This window comes from Myxine glutinosa, chromosome 1 (assembly GCF_964187855.1).
Source record: "Myxine glutinosa chromosome 1, kmMyxGlut1.1, whole genome shotgun sequence".
Classification (NCBI taxonomy): Eukaryota; Metazoa; Chordata; class Myxini; order Myxiniformes; family Myxinidae; genus Myxine; species Myxine glutinosa.
Genome location: NC_136261.1, coordinates 365,696,404 through 365,718,901, shown reverse-complemented (window position 1 = coordinate 365,718,901; position 22,498 = coordinate 365,696,404). Strand labels below are relative to the sequence as shown.

General features: G+C 43.4%; 1 protein-coding gene across 2 annotated transcripts in view; it reads left to right on the top strand.

The window, feature by feature from the left end:
* LOC144889514 (E3 ubiquitin/ISG15 ligase TRIM25-like) overlaps positions 1–18,864 on the top strand; it is a 31,733-nt gene extending 12,869 nt beyond the window's left edge. Inside the window, exons 1-7 of one of the 2 annotated variants that reach the window (XM_078769994.1) lie at positions 2,952–3,073; positions 4,346–4,543; positions 5,354–5,449; positions 8,301–8,534; positions 13,605–13,630; positions 16,815–16,942; positions 17,951–18,864. In XM_078769994.1, the coding sequence (XP_078626120.1) occupies positions 4,532–4,543; positions 5,354–5,449; positions 8,301–8,534; positions 13,605–13,630; positions 16,815–16,942; positions 17,951–18,483 (1,029 nt within the window). In that variant the 5' untranslated portion in view covers positions 2,952–3,073; positions 4,346–4,531 and the 3' untranslated portion in view covers positions 18,484–18,864. Of the gene's footprint in view, positions 1–2,951; positions 3,074–4,345; positions 4,544–5,353; positions 5,450–8,300; positions 8,535–13,604; positions 13,631–16,814; positions 16,943–17,950 lie in introns of those variants that run through there. The other variant, XM_078769993.1, reaches the window with a different exon arrangement.
* Positions 18,865–22,498: the final 3,634 nt, after the last annotated feature.

The following is a 22,498-nucleotide window of genomic DNA, read 5'->3' as shown; positions in this document are numbered from 1 at the left end:
GAACCCGATTCCACCCGATGTTGACCAGATCGCACCGCAGATATTCAATCGGGAAATCTACGGGGGATATTGCAGGCCGGTAGGGCTTGAGGTGATTGCTGGAGAGGGAGGCAGGGTCGGAGGCAGCAGCTCTCAATTCCTCGCGGTTTTGGCGGGAAAACCCTCCGTCGCGTATCCGCTGCCGACGCTGTAGACGTCACGCGCTGGCTCGGTCACAACCTGCTCCTCTCCTTCTGGTGGAGCCATCTCCCCTCCTTTCAGCGCGTCTCTCCTTAGCTGGTTTCCTCTCCTCTTTGGCTTGGAGCGTCTCGCAGCTCAGCTCACAGCTCCTTTCGTATGTCACCTCTTCACTCATCTCCATCTGGTGAAGCAGTCCCTTCCAGTCCCTTTTATTACCCCGGGCGGAATCAAGCCGCCGGCTGCGAGGGAACGCCTACCCGGTCGCTAACCGCGGTGCTGGTTGGCCAAGTGGGGTGGGCTCACTCCTCCCCTCTATGACTAGGTGGAGACACGCTTTTCTTCTCCGAGATTAGCACATGGGCAATGGCGGTTTGCGGGATTGAACACCACTCGCACCCCTCCTGAAAGGAACTTTGGAGAGCGGAGATGTTTGGGGAAATTGAAAGGGCCTACGCTTATCTTGTTTGATACAATGCAAAGTCAATCTAGTGGGAACACATATTTAGCCTACATAGACTAAGGAAATACACTATTTAAAAAGATATATCATGGCCTACGTGTAAGTTTCATGGAATTAACTAGGAGGACGGCTGCGACCATTATTTACATTACGAGGGTGTTACACATAACAAAACCATACTTTTCACATTCGTTACACTTCCTCAAAAACCGTTACACTTCTCAAATTCGTTACACTTCTCAAAACCGTTACTATATATATATACATATATATATATATATATATATATATATACATATATATATATATATATAATATATATATATATATATATATTCATATATATTCATATATATATTCATATATATTCATATATATATTCATATATATTCATATATATATATATATATATATTCATATATATATATATATATATTCATATATATATATATATATATATTCATATATATATATATATATATTCATATATATATATATATATATATATATATATATATATATATATATATATATATATATATATATATATATATATATATATATATATTCATATATATATCAAACGGTGAATGCTAAAGCATGAAACCAATAAATTCCACATTCCTGAAGCACCCTCATTCGCACGTCAGACATGGACAGCAGGTTTGTGAAAGACTTCGGTAAAAAAAAACTGCGAATGGGAAACGATGAACCAACAAATTCCACATTCCTGTGCCTCCTGTAGTCGAACATCAAGCATGGACAGCAGGTTCGTGAAGGACTTCCACAAAAAACGTACCCGTTTGAGTGGTTCCATACACAGTCAATGGCGAATCTGCATATTGCGATCTGCAAATGTCACGCTTCGGGAGTAGAAACCGTCACGGCATTTCGTCATTCACTTGAACTCTATTGTCTATTGTCTATTGTCATTCTCTATTGTCATTCCAAACAGCATAACTCAAATCACAAATTAAATATCATTAATATAAAAAATAAACTTTTACCAACATTCGTGACATAAACAAATATTTAAATACGGATGTGACGTAGTTTCATACAGTTGGGTGATATACAATTACGAATAAAAAATCGTAATTGTATTCACTAAATTCCAAACGCCATTCCAACCATAAATTGATAACAAAATACTGTTTTAAATGACGATTGTATTGGGATATTATCAAACCAGCTCATTGCCGTCATCTGTCCACTTCTGGATTTGCGGCAGGTTCGTATCGAGTTAATTTCCAAATCATAATTTTAATGAGGATTTTTGAAACTTCCTACCAATTATTAGAAACAAAATTATTAGATTTTGGTGAAAATCTAGATCCGGATCCAGCCAGTAGAATTTTTTAAAAGTGATTCTTCACCATTGGGAGATAGGGCCCAAAACGATGCATAGCAGGATATCTCAAAAGGTTGTGGACAGATTTGGATGAAACTTGGTGGACATGTGTGTGTGACCAGGACTTATCGATTCGATTTTGGTGAAGATCTGAATAAGAATTCGGATACGAGAATTATTACTTTTTTTTTCTTTTTTTTTCACCATTGACATACGGAGCCAAAAGCGATAAATAACATGATATTTATAAAAGTTATGGACGAGTTATGACTAATCTTGGGGGGATGAGTTGGTTAGGTGATGAGAACAAGCCAATTCGATTTTGGTGAAGATCTGAATGTGGATTCGGATATGAGAATTATTTCTTTTTTAAGTGATTCTTCACCATCGAGAGATTGGGCCAAAAGCGATAAATAACATATTTTAAAAAGTTATGGACTAGTTTTGACTAAACTTGGGGGGATGAGTTGGTTAGGTGACAAGAACAAGCCAATTCGATTTTGTTTCAGGTCCAAATCGAGAGCTGGACTATCAGTGGATACAAAACAAACTGTTCAGCCCTGGCGGGGGTATGCGCTCTACCGAATACCGTTCTAGTTTTACCTGCAACTCTACCCTAGAACAGTTTTTTAGGGATGTTGCTGTCTAAGAAAGGCATTGGTACAACATTGAATGGAAAAGCATCTCGTTTATGAAATAATTTGGTGTGAAATTTATTTCTATCGATATCAATTTGTGATTCTAAAAAAGAAACTGAACTGTGAGTTTTGTTTTCCTTTTTGAATAGAACTTATTTTGGATAGACATCATCATGAAGCTGATGAAATACAAATTTGTATGTTTATCTGACTCCTTCCCCACCACCCAAGTGAGGAATTTTTGCACTGGAATTTGCAGATCCCTTTTCGGTCGAGTTTCCAGGCAGCCGTGCAGTGCACATGAATGTTCCGAACTGTCTTGCAGCTGATCATGTGAAGAAGTGTGGTGACAAGATGGAAGGATTTGAAATCCTGTCGATCAAAGTGGAGGATCTACTGTCCGATAGTACTGAAGAGGTCAGAAGAGAAGACAATCAGATGATGGTGAGTGATGGAAACCGAACACAATGGAAAAAGAAATATTTCACAACCCTTTTTTTTTTTTTTTTTTTTTTTTTTAATGTTGAGAGCTCCAGTCACAGTCTATATTGTCCTTATCGAGGCTAGGCCTCAAATAAAACGAGCGTTATGCCTAGGTCCCCCGTCGGTGAAGTGATGAGTTGACAAAGTGGAAGACGCAAGGCGGCCATCTTGGATTTTGACGTGGCGACCCAATTTTCAATAGCATTCTTACTTATGCCTATATACACCCACAAACCAAATTAGAAGTTGGTACTTCGCTTATTTTTCAAGATATTCCGCTCACAAGGTTCAGACATACATGACGGTGGCCATCTTGGATTTTGACGTGGCGACCCAATTTTCAATAGCGTTCTTCTTATGCCTAGATACACCCACACACCAGTTTAGAAGTTAGTACTTCGCTTATTTTTCAAGATATTCCGCTCACAAGGTTCAGACATACATGGCGTCAGACATACATGGCGATGGCCATCTTGGATTTTGACGTGGGTTGCACCCACACACCAAATTTGAATTCGGTCCTTCGCTTACGCACGCACGGACACACGTATGCACGGACAGACGGACGCACACACGGATGGAGGGGAAAACCATAGTCCCCCTTTCGCTCCGCGGTGCGACGGGGGACAATAACTGCATAAAGAGAAATAAAAGAAAGAATGTAAAGGTGAGGAGTGAAAATGAGTCAGAAAAGTGTTTGATGAAAAGTGTTTGATGTTTGTTTGCAAGTAAGAGAGATTAACGCTGGCCCGGTAGCGATAGTTTGAGTGAGACAGAAAGTAAGGCCAGCAATCCTGACACGGAGAGTGTAAGATGGTTCAGGGCACCACTTTAATTTAATTTTCCTGAATATGGGACAATAAAGATTTATTTATTTAACTTAAATTTAACGCTCCTAAGTCCAAACTACTTCCCTGAGCGGTTGCTTCCCTGACCTTATCAAAATAGATCATTTATTTTGCTCAAGATTCTCATGCAAACCAAGGTCACTTTCATAGATGCTCTAGTCGGGCATGTTTGCAGACTGCAAGCAGATACTGGGGTGCATCCTACAATCATACATCATAAATATAAGGTATATATATTTGATGAAGTGGATTGTGCTTCCATTCAGTGAGGAAAATAAAACCATTGTTTATATTACACCGCCACGGGTTGCAAGGCAATCCTAATTTACGATCCTCTGAGTGTTCACTACAGCAGGGTTTTATTTTTATTACACCATCCATACAGACCCCCGAACCATGTACAACTGTCCTTGGAAATCCTTCACTGCGCACACCTGCACTATGTGTACCTCTTCATCAACATCATTGTGCATGGGGGTTCGAATCCCATTTAAGGTCCTGAGCATATGTGCATCTTCAGACAACTACTAGCATCTTAGCTTTGCGACGCCACACGCTTCCAACCACAATAATGTTACCCCACGTGAGTCCCCAATCTGCTGTGTTGTCTCCTCTGCTTTTCCTTTTGGCCTTAATTTCCACAATGGTTTTCAGTTTCACTGCAAGTGATCTCTTCGTTTTAGCTTTCCATGATGAAGCCATAATGCGATGGTTGAGTTATCGCATAGAGTAATGGATGCAATCCAATATGATGCAGATGAACCCTGCTCATGCGAAACGACAACGTCTCGTCTTTGCAGAGAAGGTCGAAGTCCCATAATCATATTTTCCTGGACCCATCCTATCCCAATCATGATCCTCCAAATATTTTTTTCTTACTTATTTATAGACATTAACATTGTCTTCGTTACGATTGGGTGTTATTTCTCATGACGATGTAATCATGTAAGAATTCCACTTGCCAATTGGAACCTGTACTGCAGTCTCTTCACGAAGATACTGATGCACTGGTGATTGGAGCATTCGCATTGGGGGTTCCAGAATCTTTTTCTTCTCCTTCCCTTCCCTTCCACCCGCACGCCCCCCCCCCACCCCCCCCCCCCCCCCCACCTCCGTATTATCGCATTGAACCTCCAAGGAGTATTCTTCTTCCACCCTGAATCGTCAACTTGTCACTGTGATCAAGCATGGCTATTATCTTTGTCTAGTCTAGTGCAGCTCTAAAAAAAAATATATATGTTCTTTTCAACTTTGAAACAATAAATTTCCACTATGTTCACTACTCTTTCTCACAAATACATTTGAAATAATTTTCTATGGTTTCACCAATTATTAATTCGGTTTCACCTAAGATGGTCTCATTTAATTCCTGGTGCTTCCTCATTCTGTGCAGGGCGTGATGTCTGAAAAGTCTCCTCAAGTATTAACCTCGGTGCAGGACCTTGCATCCGAGCTCCAGGAGTTGCAGCAGGAGTTCAAGCAAACACAGGTGGGAAACGCCGAGTAATGGCTTTTAATTGCAAGGAATTTTTCTTTTTTTACTTGGAAAAGGATATGACCAACTGTCGTTGTGCATCAGCTGCCAGGTAGGCCATTGAATAGAGTCATCAGAACGTTGATGTAAGAATGATAATCGCCATGGGAAGGAAGGAAAATTTGATGTTTCGGGTCATTATAATCCATCGTCGGAGCAAATCAAATCGAATCCATCGAATGGGATGGCAACATAGAGAGTAACCCAGTTTTAGGACCGGCAGAGAAGATAACTGAGAAGGAAGTTGAGGAAGCGATAAAAGCAATGAAGGGTAGAAAAGCGGGAGGGCCGACGGGAGTTGTGGGAGATATGTTGAAGGCAGCAGGAAGTTGGGGTGTGAAGAGAATGACAGAGATCTGTAATCTGGTGGTGAAAGAAGGCCGCATTCCAGTGGATTGGGAACTGAGTACCCTCGTCCCTCTATACAAGGGGAAAGGTGACCCTCTGGAGTGTGGCTCGTACCGAGCGATAAAGTTATTGGAGCATGGAATGAAGGTATTGGAAAGGGTGTTGGAGAGGAGGATAAGGAAGAAAGTGAAGATCGACGAAATGCAGTTTGGATTTATGCCAGGAAGAGGAACGACAGACGTGCTTTTCATTGTGAGGCAGTTGCAGGAGAAGTACATGGAGAAGAGGAAGAAGTTGTTTCTTGGGTTTGTTGATCTGGAGAAAGCATTCGATAGGGTTCCACGCGAAGTATTGACATGGGCATTGAGTAAGTTAGGAGTGGAGGAATGGTTGATCAGAGTAGTGATGGCAATGTACAAAAGAGCGCGCACAGCTGTAAGGACGAAGGACGGGAACAGTGGTGAGTTTGACGTGAAGGTGGGAGTGCATCAGGGGTCGGTACTAAGTCCACTACTATTTGTAGCTGTGATGGAGGTGCTGGCTCAGAACGTAAAGGAGGGTTTACCATGGGAGTTGTTGTATGCAGATGATCTGGTGTTGATTGTGGAAAGTATGGATGGACTGAAGGAAAAGATGAACAAGTGGAAGGAATGTATGGAGGCAAAAGGTCTGAAGGTGAATATCGGAAAGGCGAAGGTGATGGCAAGTGGTAAAGCATGTGGTGAGGTGGAAAGAACTGGGAAGTGGCCATGTGCTGTGTGCAGGAAGGGTGTCGGAGTGAACTCCATTCAATGTACAATGTGTGCTGAGTGGGTTCATCAAAAATGTCGTGGTCTGAGAGGGTCATTAACCAGTGTGGCAGCTACATTCAAATGTAAGGTGTGCACAGAGGGAGCTGCAGATGGAGGAAATGTTGAGTTGGATCTTGGAGACGGCGTGAAGCTGGAAGGTGTGAAAACATTTTGCTACCTCGGAGACATGCTGAATGGAGAAGGTGGATCAGACTCGGCAACGGTTGCTAGAGTGAGATGTGCATGGAAGAAGTTTCGGGAACTGAGTGGCGTGCTGATGAAGCTGAAGGGAAAGGTGTATGCTGCATGTGTGAGAAGTGTTATGATTTATTGGAACAAGACATGGGTAATGAACGTAGAGCAGCAACGAAGGCTGGAAAGGGTGGAAATGCGAATGGTTCGGTGGATGTGCGGAGTATCGTTGAGAGAGAGGAAGACAAATGATGAATTGCGAAAGATGATGGGAATAGAGCCTGTGATTGATGCTGTGAAGAGGAACAGGTTGAGATGGTTTGGTCATGTGTTGAGGAATGAAAGTGACTGGTTGAGAAGAGTGATGGAAATGAATGGAGAAGGAAGTAGAAGACGGGGAAGACTGAGAAAGACTTGGCTAAAGATGGTGGAAGAAGAAATGCGGGCAAGGGGGTTAACAAGGAGAGATGCAGAAAATAGGGCAAAGTGGAGAAGATTGTCATGGGGACCGCAAGGCTAACCCCCGCTCTAGCAGGGAAAATGGCCTTAAAATGCATGTTGTTGTTTGTTGTTGTCGGAGCAAATCACAGGAAAATATTTTTCCTTTCGCTGAGGCTATGACACCTGAAACCTCAGCTTCTCCTTCCTTCCCTTAACAGTTCAGATACTTCATTCAACGTTCTGTTCATTCCACCCGTTTTGGGTTCTTGAAAGATGGATGTTATGTTTTCACCCCTGTTTGTCTGTTTGTGAACAAGATATCTCAAAAAGTTGTCGACAGATTCGGACAAAATTTGGCAGAGAGGTAGCGTATGTGACATGGACGAAATGATTAGATTTTGGTAAAGATCTGAATAAGGCTTCTGATACGAGAATTATTTAATTCTTAAGTGATTCCTCACCATTGAGATCGGGTGAAAAGGAATATATAACATGATATTTTAAAAAGTTATGGACGGGTTTGGACCAAACTTGGTGGACCGTTTGAGTGTGTTCCAAGGCAGAATCGATTCGATTTTGGAAAAGATCCTAATATGGCTTCTGATACGAGAATTATTTAATTCTTAAGTGATTCTTCACCCTTGAGAGATCGGGCGAAAAGCAATATATAACATGATATTTAAAAAAAATTATGAACGAGTTATAACTGAACTAGGTGGATGAGTTGGTTCGGTGACAAGAACAAGCGATTAGATTTTGGTTCAGGTCCGAATCCAGATTCGGGCTATCAGTGGGATATAAAACATAAACTGTTCAGCCTGGCGGAGGTGTGTGCTCCACCGAGTGCTATTCTAGTTTGTAAGATTTGTTCATCCAGTAAGCTTTAGACTGTATACGTTCACTTTATTGTTTCCTTCTAAACTCGCTCCTGGAATTGGTCCTTTGACCCTTAACAGCCATAATTGTACATTGTACTGTTTGTCTGAATCTTCATTCTTGATTTTCAACTGAAGTCAAACAAAATTTTTTCCCAGCATTCAGGTAGAGATACTGTGCACAGGCTGGAGGGGAAGAGAAGACAGTTGTACCAATTTGTGGATGAAGCTGTGGATCTGGTGAAGAGTTGTGTCAACAAAAGGCAAAAGGAGAAGCTTTCCCTGCTTGCAATGCACATGGCGAAGCTGAATAATCGGATTGTGTATCTCTGTCAAGCAAAATTCACTCTGAAAAAAGCACTGCAGGAGCTGCAGGACATTTCTTTTCTCCAGGTGTGTGTTATTATAAACATGTTACAAAATGTGGAATGCTTTTTTTGTTAAAGGGGAACCCAAACGCTACCCTACAAAATCCCTTGACACCCTACAAAATAGATACGAGTATTTTTACGATTTCCAATGTGGGTAATTTTGCGATTAAAAGTCGAAATCATCTTCTTCTTCTTCACATTGAGCCGTGATGTCACCCTCGTAAGTCAACCACTGTATCTGTAATGTCTATAACATGGTAGAATAGTACTGGTAACTCAGGTGGTAGAGCAGTACTCCATCAAGGTGCGAATGAAGGCTTTGTAGTTTGTCACAAGTTATGATTCTTCAAGGAAAGACCTCGCATGATGGATGCCCAGCCGGTGGCTGGCTTTGTAAGCTATCTTGGAAATATGGTTTGCCCAAGGAAGATCATGGCTGATGGTGAGGCCCAAATGTTTTATTGACTTAACCTTTTAAGTGCTTTATTTGGGAAAACCCTGGTGTTGGGCTAGCGGCTAGGGTGCCGGCTTAGGATCCTAGGATCCTGGGTTCGAATCCCGGTCGATCGCTGAATTAACGCCAGGGGGGTTGACTCAGCCTGCCATCCTTCCGAGGTCGGCTAATTGAGTACCAGTTCACTGGTAATTCCCTGTTTGTCGTTAAAGGCGGCAAAAAGGGTTGGCGTCAGGAAGGGCATCCGGCCGTTAAACATTGCTTCAAAAAGGGGACCGAAAAACAACAACAACCACGGTTCCCGAAAAAGGCCAACCCCCGCTTTGCGGGGTAAAATGGTCTCTAAAGGTGGTTATTTTTTTAAATTTTTTTTTTGGGAAGTAGATGGAAGGGTTTTTGCCAGATGGCCTTTTCTTAGCGACAGGGTGAGTATGTGGGATTTGTCGGGGTTGGGAGACATTTCAATTGTTGGATCAGCTCTGGATCCAGGGTCTGTAGAGATCGAAGAGGCTGCTGCCTGCCTGTCTGAAGGAAGATAAATTGCAGAGTGTAGAATCGTCAGCAAAGAGATGAGCTAGATTTTCCAGGGAATTGGAAAGATCATAATTGAAGATGAGGAACAAGACACTGCCTGGGGGCATTCCATCCTTGACACGGAGGCGAGATGAGAGGATCCTGTTGAGAGCAACACGCTGATTACGGGAGAGGACAAAGTCGGTGATTCCTGAGAGGAGGTGGTATTGGATGCCATAAGCAGAGGGTTTGGAGATCAAGGCGGGAGGTGGAGGGGGGTTCAGACTGTTGCAGTTACTCGAGATATGTCCAGAGAGGCGGCCCTGATCTCATTTTGGAGATGGAGGGCTTCCATCCGTTGTTGGGAGAGTCGAAGCAGCATGTCCAAGGTAGAAGGCCTTGGTCTGAAACCGAACTGATGATCTGAGACCAGTCAGTTGGAGATTCATATTAACTGCAATGGTAGCTAATATGACCTTGCTGAAAATTATTGTAAGCAAGCTAATTGGCTTTAGTTAAGAAAACCCATTTTTTGCAATGAGTGTGTATTGCAGTGGTGTTGGCTAATTTATCATTCATATGGAAACTGATCCAGAGAGAACTAGAGAGTTCCTGGAACACCTTACCCCACACAATGTTTTAGTATATAATTTAATTAAATGCAGTAATGATTTTGAAAGTTATATAAAAAAATCCGGAAGTTTAGCGCCATTGAAGCAATCTTATACACCACCTTGTGTAACATGTCCATGTACTGCAAAACTGCGAGGTTCTTTGAAGTGACAAGAAGGCAATTTTTGTTCTACAGTGGTCAAGTATATAATTAATTTTAAATGAAATAAAGATTGTGAAGGTCGTATAAAAAAAAAATTAAATTTCATAAGTTTACCGCCATTTACTCCGTGGCTATTACACCGCCATATTTAAAACGTTATTTCGTGCCTATTGTTATTCATGACTATTGCTTGTGCCCTTTATGTCATCGCTAAAAAGGGTAAGCCCACTCCTCTGCTCATGTGTGAAAGGGACAAATTCGGAGTCAAAGTTCTGCTAAACAGCAGGTTTGTTTTCCGATCCATGTTCCGATGCTTGTTCAAAATATAACATTCAATTTTAATCAGGTTATTCGTCGATCATAAAGTGACGCTTGTGGAAGGACAGACGGACAGAAGCAAACCAATTGAAGACCATAGAATTTTAACCAGGCTAAGTCACATTTTATTTTATTTTCACGTTTTTCAAAATATTTTTCACGTTTTTCTCGAAATGACTAAAATGTGACTTAGCCTGGTTATAATTCTATGATCTTCAATTGCTTAAGCCTGATTTTTCCTTCGCATGCACGGGTTCATGATTGAGTGAACAGAGCAGAAAAAGGATGAGCAAGAGCAGCAGAGCAGGTTTGTCGGACACATGCAATGATGCCTGTTGCCGAATCGGAGCCGAGGCTTCCAGAAACCTGTCCAACTTCTCAAGTGAGAAAGATGCAGTGCCCAGGAGCAGTTGGGTACGAGAGTGCATTCATTGTATCTGTAGAGAATGATGGAGGGGGAGTACAGTCGTGGCCAAAAATATTGGCACCCTTGCACTTTTCTCAAATAATGCACCATTTCTTCCAGAAAATTGTTGAAATTAAAAAATCTTTTGGTATCCACATATGTATATTTCTTTGGTTTGCAGTGGAACAAAACAAAAAAAAGCTGAAAAAATTACTAAATCTTAGCTTATTCCACCCAGAAATCCTAAAATGGCCCGGACAATAGTATTGGTGGACTGGTTGTGTGTGTGACGAGGACTCATTGACTCACCTGTGGAGAGTTGCAGGTGGCTGCAATATAAAAATCAATCATTCAACCAGTTTGAATAGAAAAAAAGGAGTCGTTCTGCTGTTTTGTGTCACTGTGTGTACCGCAATGAGCATGGAGAAAAGAAAGAAAACCAGAGAATTGTCTGAGGAGGTCAGACACAAGATTGTAGCCAAGCATGGACAATCTCAAGGCTACAATTCCATCTCCAGAGACCACCGTACGCAATGTTATCAGGAAGTTTAAGGCCCATGGCGCTGTAGCCAACCTCCTTGGACGTGGCCACAAGAAAAAACTTGATCGAAGATTGCGAGGGATTGTTCGAATGGTGGAGAAAGCACCTCAATCAACTGCCAAACAGATTCAAGCTGACCTTCAGACACAAGGTACGACAGCTTCAACTCGCACCATCCGTCGCCAACTTAATAAAAGGGGTTTCTATGGTAGGAGACCCAGGAGGATCCCACTGCTGAGAGAGAGAGACATGAGAAAGCCCGACTGGAGTTTGCCAAAACACACCTGAACAAGCCAAAATCCTTCTGGGAGAATGTACTGTGAACAGATGAGACCAAATTTGAGCTTGTTGGTAAAGCACATCATCTCTATGTTTACAGAAAACAAAATGAAGCCTTCAAAGGTAAGAACACCTTCCCTACAGTCAAACATAGAGGAGGTTCAGTGATGTTTTGGGGTTGCTGTGCTGCCTCTGGCACTGGGTATCTTGAATGTGTGCATGGCATCATGAAATCAGGAGATTACCAAGGCATTTTGGAGCGCAATGTTTGACCCAGTGTCAGAAAGCTGTGTCTCTGTCGTAGGTCATGGGTCTTGCAGCAGGACAATGACCCCAAACACACTTCAAAAAGCACCCAGGAATGGTTCAAGAACAAACTCTGGACTGTTCTGAAGTGGCCAGCAATGAGTCCAGATCTAAATCCCATTGAACACCTGTGGGGAGATCTGAAAACAGCAATTGGGAGAAGGGAGAACTGTAGCAGAACGTCAACTCTGGGAGAACTGTAGCAGTTTGCATAAGAAGAGTGGGTCAAACTGCCAGTAGAGAGGTGTAGGAAGCTCATTCATGGCTATAGGAAGCCCTTGATTGCAGTTATTTTGCCCAAAGGCTTTGCTACCAAATATTAAGTCTCGGGTGTCCATAATTTTGTCAATGCCATTTCTTTTTTTATTTTCTGATGTAAAAGGATATATTCAGTTCTGAATCAAAAGCAAAGGTTCTGTAATATTAACAGTGAAATAAAGAATTGTGGAGACCAAATACCTTCGTCAATTTCAACTTCGTTTTAGAGAAAATTGTGATTTATTTGAAAAACGTGCAAGGGTGCCAATATTTTTGGCCACGACTGTATACACCAGAGACAGACTTGACAAGGCACTTGAAGGAGGAGACGGGTTTGAGAGTTCAGCCGAATTCTACGGCAGTGAAGCAATTAAATGACAATATCCAGGTCGATGTTAACTCTCACAAGCACATGATCAGATGAACCTATTGAGGCAGAAGAGGAACTGGAGACATTAGACAGAAAATTTGGCATGAAGTCCAGAAGGGTATAACGTGACATTGGGAGAAATCTGGGTCAGATAGTTCACTGATTGATTGAGGCCCAAAGAGTCATAGACGTCCTTTGCTGCAATGCCACGGCTCGTTGAAGAGGTACCAACTCCGTCAATTAGCATGGCAACACTTGAAGTCACTGCATATGAGGATTCTGCTCCTTCTGCATCCAACCCCTCTCCTCTCCACTTCCCCAGCTTCCTGCCCCCTCTCTTCTCGGTTCCCCTGGTGTCCAACTCCTCCCCTCTCCCCCAGCATCCCACCCTCTTCCCTCTCCCCCAGCGTCCCACACTCTTCCCTCTCCCCCCAGTGTCCCACCCTCTTCCCTCTCCCCCAGCATTCCGTCCTCTCTCGTCCAGCATCCCACCTCCTCTCCATTCCCCCAGGGTGTCGCCCCTTTCCTCTCTCTCTCAGCATCTCTCCGCCAACCCCTGATCTCCGCCAACGTTTGTCTTCATCAACCCCTCACCTCCACAAACCCCCTGGTTGTCTCCACCGGCATCGCCGCCAACCCCTGTTTGTAAACACCGGCGTTGCCGCCAACCCGTTTGTCTACGCCAGCATCGACACGAACCCCTCGTCTCCACCGGCGTCAACGTCAACCCCTCGCCTCCACCAGCATCGCCACCACCCTCCCTAATCTTTGCCGGCAATTTCTTATTTGTTGCATTGTTATTTTTATGAAATGAATGAAACATGACATGATTCAGAAATTTTGAGTTAACCCTTTGTTTTCTCACTTGTCAGGGCTACACGGATCTCTTGCAAAAAAGGTAGGTGTCCATCATATTTTCACTCTTTTAAAATTATTAGATATTTGAATTATTTCTCTCATACACTGAACAGCAAAAGAAACGTCAGTCAGAATCAATATTTTGGAGTCTTTATTTTCAAGTCATGATCAACACTAATTTAGATTTAGGGTCAACATGAAACATTACAGGTATGGTCACCACAGTTCAAACAATAATGTGAAATGTTCTGAATAAGAAAAACACAAGACCAGGTGAGAACAAGGGAGGTCAAAATCAGTATCTTGTGTGACCCCCGTGAGCGTTGATGGCAGCCATACATCGTCTGTACATGGAGTGGATTAATCGGTTGATGAAGGCATTTGTCACTTGGGCCCACACTCTGAGAAACGCCTGACTGAGTTGAGCTGCAGTTGTCGGCCTTGGTCGAACGTCATTCTGTCTTGTTTGAACCTCGTCCCACAAGTGCTCTATCGGGTTTAAATCGGGGCTGAGCGCAGGCCAGTGCATGGTTTGGATGCCATTCTGTTGCAGGAAGTCCCTTGTTGCTCTGGCAGTGTGGGCACGGGCATTGTCCTGCTGGAAGATATGATTTCCGTGACGTCCAAAATGTGGCACGACGTGAGGTCTGAGGACTTGATCGATGTAGCGAGCAGCTGTGACACCATTGCCTCTTACTGGACCAATATTCTGGAACACCATAGGACCGACTTTGTGATTGAGAGCAATAGCACCCCATACCATGTTTGGACCACCCCACGAGTCTCTTTCCATCACACAGTCATCTGAGTAGCGTTCCCCACGTCTATGCCAAGCTCTCACTCTGCCATCTGCCATGGAAACACAGTATCGGCTTTCGTCTGAGAAAAGAACGGTTCTCCACTGCTGGTAACGCCAATTTTGATGCTGCGTGGCCCACTGTAGTCGGTCACGGCAGTGTCGAGCTGTAAAGCCTAAGTCACACATAGGCGGATTTGTCGGCGACTACTGGCGACTGGAAAAATCGCCACCACCCGCCGACAATCGTAATGAAACCGTAATGGACGGTCGCCTGTAGTCGTGGTTATCCTCCCCAGGTCGGCTGCAGTCGGCAAGAGCCGCAAAGGGGCCAAATATATTTTTTAATGTTTAAAAACGGCGCGCTCAGTCGCACTCGAAAAAAATCCGCCATGCTGTCGTGATGGAACCGCCATGCTGTCGTCGGTATCCGTAATAAGAGCGTAAAGCGGCCGCAACCCAGTCGCTCATAGTCTTCCGCAATCGCCCCACCAGCTAGCACGGCAGAGATGCGAATGCCATACGGCCTTCCTGCGGCATCTTCCCGACTACTGGCCGACACTGTTGCGGCTGCATATCGACTACAGAAGAACTGCCACGTCTCCCCTGCGGCTATGGGAGACTGACGACGACAGCAATAGGACTAGTGGCGGCCGAGTTACGGCCACTGGCGACAGAGATACGACTGCCTGGCGACTGCATTACGACATACCACGATTCCATGGCAAGACAGGATGGTGTGAGGGTCTCCGTGGAGTGAGGTCCTGTGGTGCCGACAAGGATATGGCTTTATTGTTTGGACTTGGGACTTTTGGGAACTTTATTTTTGGGACTTTGGTCCTTTGGAAACTTTATTTATGGGACTTGGGACCAGTGGAAATAATTTGTTGGACTTTATTTCCATTCTCTCTCCCTGCAGAAAAGTTTGATTATTACATTACAATGATACATCTTTATTAACTTTCTTATTGTACATCAAACATCTTTATGCTTCATGTCATACATCATTGAAATGAATAAAGTGAAATGTAAAATAGAGAAATAAAGATTAAAAAATTGTGTGAATCGTCTCCAATCACCGGCGGTCTTATTGCAGTCTTGCGGACGTCGGAGTAAACCGCCACCCGGCCCCAATGCAGTCGCCGCGATCCGCCATCGGTCGTAATCTAGCCGCCAGACTGACGCCACGCTGCCGCCGTGCATCCGCAATGCAGTCGTCGTCGATCTTCAACAGTCGCCATCCCACTCGGGGCGTCGTCATAATGCAGTCGCAATGTGGCCGCCTGCAGTCGCCATACTGCCGCCTGACCATATTTGACCGCCCGAAATCGCCAGTAGTCGCCGAAAAATCTTGATCGCCGGCAGTCGCCAAAATATCTGCCTATGTGTGACTTAGGCATAAGAATGGGGCCACGATGCGGCCTGTGACAACGGACATCCCTGTTCTTCAAACGTCGACGGACTGTATCACCACTAATGTGTCTCTGGTGGGTTCCAACTGTTTGTCTTGCAGTTTCTGTAGCCCTGGTAAAGCGATCTTAGATGTGATGACGCACAATTTGTCGATCCTGGCGTGGTGTTGTTACCCTCAGTCTGCCACTGCGTGGGCGGTCATCGGTGCTGTTGGTGGCCTTGTATCGTTCCTGTAACCTGTAGATGGTTCTCACGTTGACATGGAAAGCATTGGCAACCATTCGTGCAGTCTGTCCAGCATGCAATCTTCCAATAGCCTGGTCTCTCTGAATCCTCGTAAATCTGGGCATGGCGCTGGCATCGAAACACGAATGATGAACACACCTTTTGGGGTGCATTTCATAGGGAAAGTCACAAGGAGACACACGTGCATTTTGATTTCCATGGGAATCATGCACGACTTTGTACCATGGTCATTTTTTGCCTGCGTTTTGGTGACCTGTTTTTATCCACGTGTGCACCACTGTAGGTAGTTAGGATTAAAAATTAGATACAGACTAATGTAAATAACGAGATATCTAAACGAAATGCACTGATATTTCTATGGGAAATGTTCAGGAATTATATTTTATGAAGTGACGTTTCTATTGCTGTTCAGTATATAATTGTTTTCTCCTTCCCCATGTCCCCTCCCCCCTAAAATAAAATTAAAAACAATGTCCCACCAAATCCTCAAATGATGTGATGTCACATATAGTGAGAGCACCTGATAGTGAGGTCCTCATTGGACCTTGAAAAAATAAACATGGACTAAGTGCATCCATCCTTTTTGTCCATTTCCCATTTAACATTTCTTCATCAATACAAAAATATTCTTTCAATTACTTTTTTCTCCCATACTTTTTTGGGAAACTTGTATTTGAGAAGGGAAAAAAAAAACTTATTTTACAAACGTTTTCTCTTTCAATCACGTCATACGTGTTTTTGAGTCGTTTTTTTTTCTTTTTTTGCCCAGACTTGAATCGATATCACAATTTAAATCCGTGAGTATGGCATCATTCTCAATGCTGGACGTCTATCAAGAAGAAAAAAATCTGGACTTGCTTATCAAAGTCAACGAGCACATTCTGAAGGAGATACAGAGTGAGTAACACAAAAAGAGAATCTTCTATCTACTATATAAGAGGTGTGTGTGTGTGTGTGTGTGTGTGTGTGTGTGTGTGTGTGTGTGTGTGTGTGTGTGTGTGTGTGTGTGTCCGTCTGTGTCGCCATTTTTCTCAGAGTTGGCTGAACGGATCTTCGTCAAACTTTGAGGTTCATCAGTGAGTGCCTGGGAGTGTTTTAGGCAAAGAAAAAAAAAAAAAAATTGGAAAAATAAAAACTTCGTTTTTTTGGAGTTAAAAAAAAAAAATCGCTCAATAGTGCCTATGCCTTTTAAAATTAATGACAGTTATATGCAAGTAGACATTCGCATAAATAAATACAAAACAAGCACCAGACATTTGAATACAAATAAATCAAACAATTCCGGAAGTGTACGAAGTGGTCGTACGGCTTCTTCTTCTTCCTGATGGGCATCACACTTAACTCAGAAACGTGATGAACGCCACATTCACCCAACAGCATATATATGAACCCCCTTCCTCTCCTGCCTAAAATAAAAACATACGTTTTAAGTGTAGATTTGAATGTCTAATGAAGGGACATCGTGGACAGGAAGAGGAAGATTGTTCCAGAGTTTTGGGGCGGTAATCGACAAAGATCAAACGCCATAGTGTGTGAGTGCGGGGTCCAGGTGACATTTTCAGGTCCACGAAGAATGATGAATGGAGTTTGAAGGAAAATGCAAACACTTTCGGTATGAGGATCTCTCTAATCTTTAAAGGTGCAAGTCAGTTTTTTGAGTCTTGCAGGTGAGAAGCAAAATGTTGAAGTGGACATATTTGTGGTGGGGAGCTAACCCTTCACAAGATGTTCCCTCTCAATGTTTATTCTCTCACCGGAGGAGAGATTGAGGTGAAAATACACCTGTATTTAGTTTTTTATAGGTTATACATAGGTTTTAATTTGAGTTTAATATTCTAGAACAAGTGTGTTTGTGTTTCTGTTCATATGTCCAACAAAGTTTGTGACAATATCTCGTGTCCACAGATGGAGGGACCCCGAGTTTGGACTCAAACTCCGCAAATAAATGGATCATGATCTCCCAGGACCTCAAGACGGCCACTCGAACAAGGACCAAACAAAAGTACCCGGAACATCCTGATCGGTTTGACGTTTATCCACAGGTTCTTTCCTCCGAGAGCTTCTCCACGGGCTGTCACTACTGGGAGGTTGATGTGAGTTTGAGTCGTTATTGCAGAATAGGAGTCTCTTCAACCTCTATGGGGAGGAAAGGAGGAGGGAAAGAGTGTTGGTTGGGAGAGAACCGTGAGTCTTGGTGTTTACAGAAATATGATGACCAATACTCAGCATGTCACAACGATGAACGGACCCTCCTAACCGTGCCGGAGAATCCTGAACGGTTTGGGTTCTTGTTGGATTGTGAGCTGGGAGAGTTGAGGTGTTTCATGGACTCACAGGTCGTGCATGTCTTCAGGGGGAACTTCATGAACTCCGTTAAACCCGCTATTGGGGTTTATAACTATGTTGGTAATTCAGTGCGGTTTTGCTCATTTTCTTGATTTTGTTCGTCCGTTCTGTTCATGACGAAAGGTTGTTTCATGAGATGGACAAAAAGAAAGTCATTTTTGGTTCAAATAAATAAAATCATGTACTTGTGAATAACGATGTGATTACTGATTAATGTTTATATTTTAATAAAGTTTATTAATTAAATGGGTTTTGTTTATCATAATTGATGTGAAATGAACTTCAACCACTCTTCCACAAACTATGGATTGTTATTCCTCTTCAAATAACGACTTGAGTTTCATGAAAAGAAATCGTTGAACTTTAATTGATAATTCTGTAAGTTTAATATCTAGATGTGAGTTTCTGGTATTCTGAGAACTTTTTGAAAGGTTGAGATAACATCCAATAAACTTTTATTACCTTGAAATTTATCTATTTGAAAAACGAGTGGGTTCATCAGAAATGTAGTGGTCTGAAAGGGTCATTAACCAGTGTGGCAGCTACATTCAAGTGGAAGGTGTGCACAGAGGGAGCTGCAGGTGAAGGAAATGTTGAGTTGGATCTTGGAGACGGCATGAAGCTGGAAGGTGTGAAAACATTTTGCTAACTCGGAGACATGCTGAATGGAGAAGGGGGACCAGACTCTGCAACGGTTGCTAGAGTGAGATGTGCATGGAAGAAGTTTCGGGAACTGATTGGCGTGCTGACGAGGAGGGGAGTGTCGTTGAACCTGAAGGGAAAGGTGTATGCTGCATGTGTGAGAAGTGTTATGATTTATGGGAGCGAGACATGGGTAATGGACGTAAAGCAGCAACGAAAGCTGGAAAGGGTGGAAATGCGAATGGTTCGGTGGATGTGCGGTAGACAAGTAGTGTGGTAGACAAGATGGGGAGAGAAGGGGAAGCAGCACACAAACAACATTTGAGACCAGGGACATCAGATCTGTGGGAGGGAGAGGGCTTGGGGGGCGGAGGCGTTTGGGAGAAGTATAAAACACAAGGATACTGCAAGGACCTCCAGGAAAGAAGTTGGTATTTCAGAAAAGTGGATCTGGGGTGAAATTAGTGGGGGTAGAAAAGATCAAGGTTTGGATGGGGGAAGATAAGAGATGGTGGTTCCAATGTGGGTGAGGTCCATATAGTGGGGCAGATATGTAACAAAAATTGCACGAGATGTTCACATCCGGCAGAAAGTTTGAAATTTTGCATACAGGGGTATTTTGACATGCTGAGTTCAAAAATTGGCGGATCCAAGAGGTCTGACCAATGGACAGGCCGCCATCTTGAATTCCAATATGGCTGCCAAGACGAAATGTTGATAATCCCTATCTTGGGTTCTAAATGACCTGTGGTGCTCAAATTTTGTACACAAGGGTATGTTGACATGCTGAGTTGAGTTCAATAAGGCAATAATTTGAAATGTCTGACAAATGGTATGGCCGCCATTTTGAATTCCAATATGGCCGCCAAGACGAAATGTTGAAAATCCCGGGTTCTTTGCAAAAGCAATACCAATTCAATGGATCCCTAGTTGACAAATCATATAACAAGTCAAAGAGCTCATTTCAAAGTATATTTCGTACCAGTTGGCAGCCATAACATGCTGCAAGCTTTTTTCCATCCGTTTTACTTCTCCTACTGCTCATCTCGGAAGCATTGTCCAGAGCAGAAACATAGTTCTGTGCATGGTAGATTAGCAGCAGAACATTTGCAATTTCCAGCACACCGTTTTTTACACTTGCACTTGATCAGCTCTCGGCACCCTTTTGACGCCTCTGGCATTACTGTCCAAAATGGATGCCAGACATCATCTGAATTTTTAGCCCATCCCCAATCTGCAGGTGAAGGCAGCTCTGGGTTAGCAATTTGGGACTGTCCCCAGATGTGACCGGCCTGAAAGACTGCCCTCTTCACATGTTGACGCAGTGCCTCTTTTGTCGGTGGAATATTTTCCGATTGCCGATTTCCCTGAGCAAACAGCTGCTTGCGTGCTTCGTTCACTTTCTTCAGAGGGGAAGTTCTACTGTACAGAACAACGAAGAACCTCTCTATGTTGTCCATGTCATCATCTGTTACTTCCGCTGGTGCATGTGAGAGATGATTGAAGACCTCCCCCAAGTTTGGCATGGAATTCCATATGCTCCACACAGTCTTTTTGCCAATCCCACATATGGCAGAAACAGTATCGCATCCGGAAACAGTATGCAGGAATAGAAGCCCCCATGAGCATTCAGGGCCAATGTGAGTCGCAATAGTGTGAGCAGCAATGTGCCTGAAATAGTTTCCATGTCCAAATGCCAACCACATTGCACAACCGTCCATAATGCTTGCCATTGCGATAGCCAACACAACCACATCCGTGTCTGTTGCATGAATGACGATACTTTTGTACCCCTGCTGATATGCATGCCAAGCATGTGAGCATCATTTGTGAATCAGCCTCTTCATGCGTACATGGTTGAATTTGAGAAACATCAGAAGGGGGCTTTGATTTAACCTCTTCTTCTAAGGTTGTAAGAAGTGTTTTTCCCTCTGGAATAGGCATCGTTTGCAGGGAATCAGCAAGGAAACTGAATAATGTCTTTTTGTTGGAATCTACACGAAGGAAGCTGCTCCAGTTTCGTGGCACGGATGTCTGTTCAGTCACATGGAGTGGTATGCCAGTGCCACGACCAAGCCTGGTGCCTTCTTTGAGACTGTCCGTTCTGTAGGTGTCCCACACCACATCAACACGCATCACAGTCCCCTCATTTAACTTTCGGGCAATGTACGGAAGGACCTGTTTCTGTGCATAGTCACCAAATGTCCTGATCACACTGTTGCACTTCTTAGGCTCCAAATGATGGACTAAGGCAGCCCCATCGAAAATACGAACTTCTCCTTTGGGCGCATCACGAGGACGTTGTGCTAAAGCTTCCAAACAGGGCAAAAGATCAGCCTTGCCGGTTGGTGGCCGCATTGTATTGATACCTTCAGCCAATGCAGGTGGCCACCCATGACACTCATATTCATAAAATGTGTTAAGATCACCATCTCTAGTTTGGCAAGAAATGTACATTCGTGAGAAGAGCTCCACATTACTTTTCATACATGTAATCTTCGCCTCAGACTTTCCAGGTGTTTTCTTGGGCTTCGATTTCAACAGTGGCAGATTGTTCTTTGAAATGCTATCATAGAAATTGTCAGAAGGATCCTTGATTCGCTGCCCCACAAATCCGTCAAATTGTGTTTTGCCAGTGTCCTCCATGGATCGCACTGCGGCTATCACTTCATCAGGCAATGATGTGTGTGTGTGTCAAGTTGTGTCAAGCACATACAAGTCATTACTGTCTTCCGCAAACGGGTTTCCAAGTTTTTCAAAGGAACTGATTGCATTATTGAGATCTGATGCAAAGGATTTCTGGACACTAGGCAATTGTTCGTGGTGGCGGACATCAGTTTGCCTCTGTCTTTGAAACTGGTCCTCAAACTCATTCAGGATTCTGGCTATTTCTGCACCAGCTACCATCCACCGGCGAAGAGCCCCTTCATTCTCAGTAATTCCAATGACTCCACCATCACCTTTCACATAAGCGTTCTGCTGTTCGTGTATCTGATCGTGTGCCATAGCAGAGAACTTGTGTGATGACTTCTGAGTGACAAAGTTCCCCTTGACAAATTCACGATGGATATCCATGGAATCGTTTGAAAGTTCCTGAAGGTCTGTTACATGCACTGTCAACCATCTGGCGTAATGGTAATGGTCCATGGCAAACATCCACGGAATGATCGCCGTGAGAGTCTCCACATAGAGCGTGTAGTTGGCTTCCCGTTGTGATCTTATGAATGCCAAGAGAAGACACTCCAACTGCAGGACTTTATTCCAGTAGCAAAACTGGGGGTACTTTGTAGCCATCTTCTTGCTCCAAAGATCAAATGATTGTAAATCTTCAGTTTCACATGTTTTCCGGTAGTCATCGTATGCCTTTCGCTGCAGAGCGTACAACGCCGCTACTGTGACTTGGTGTGCCCATTGTGACCTCGATATTTGCGAACCTTTGTGAAGACTATCTGCTCTTCCCTCTGT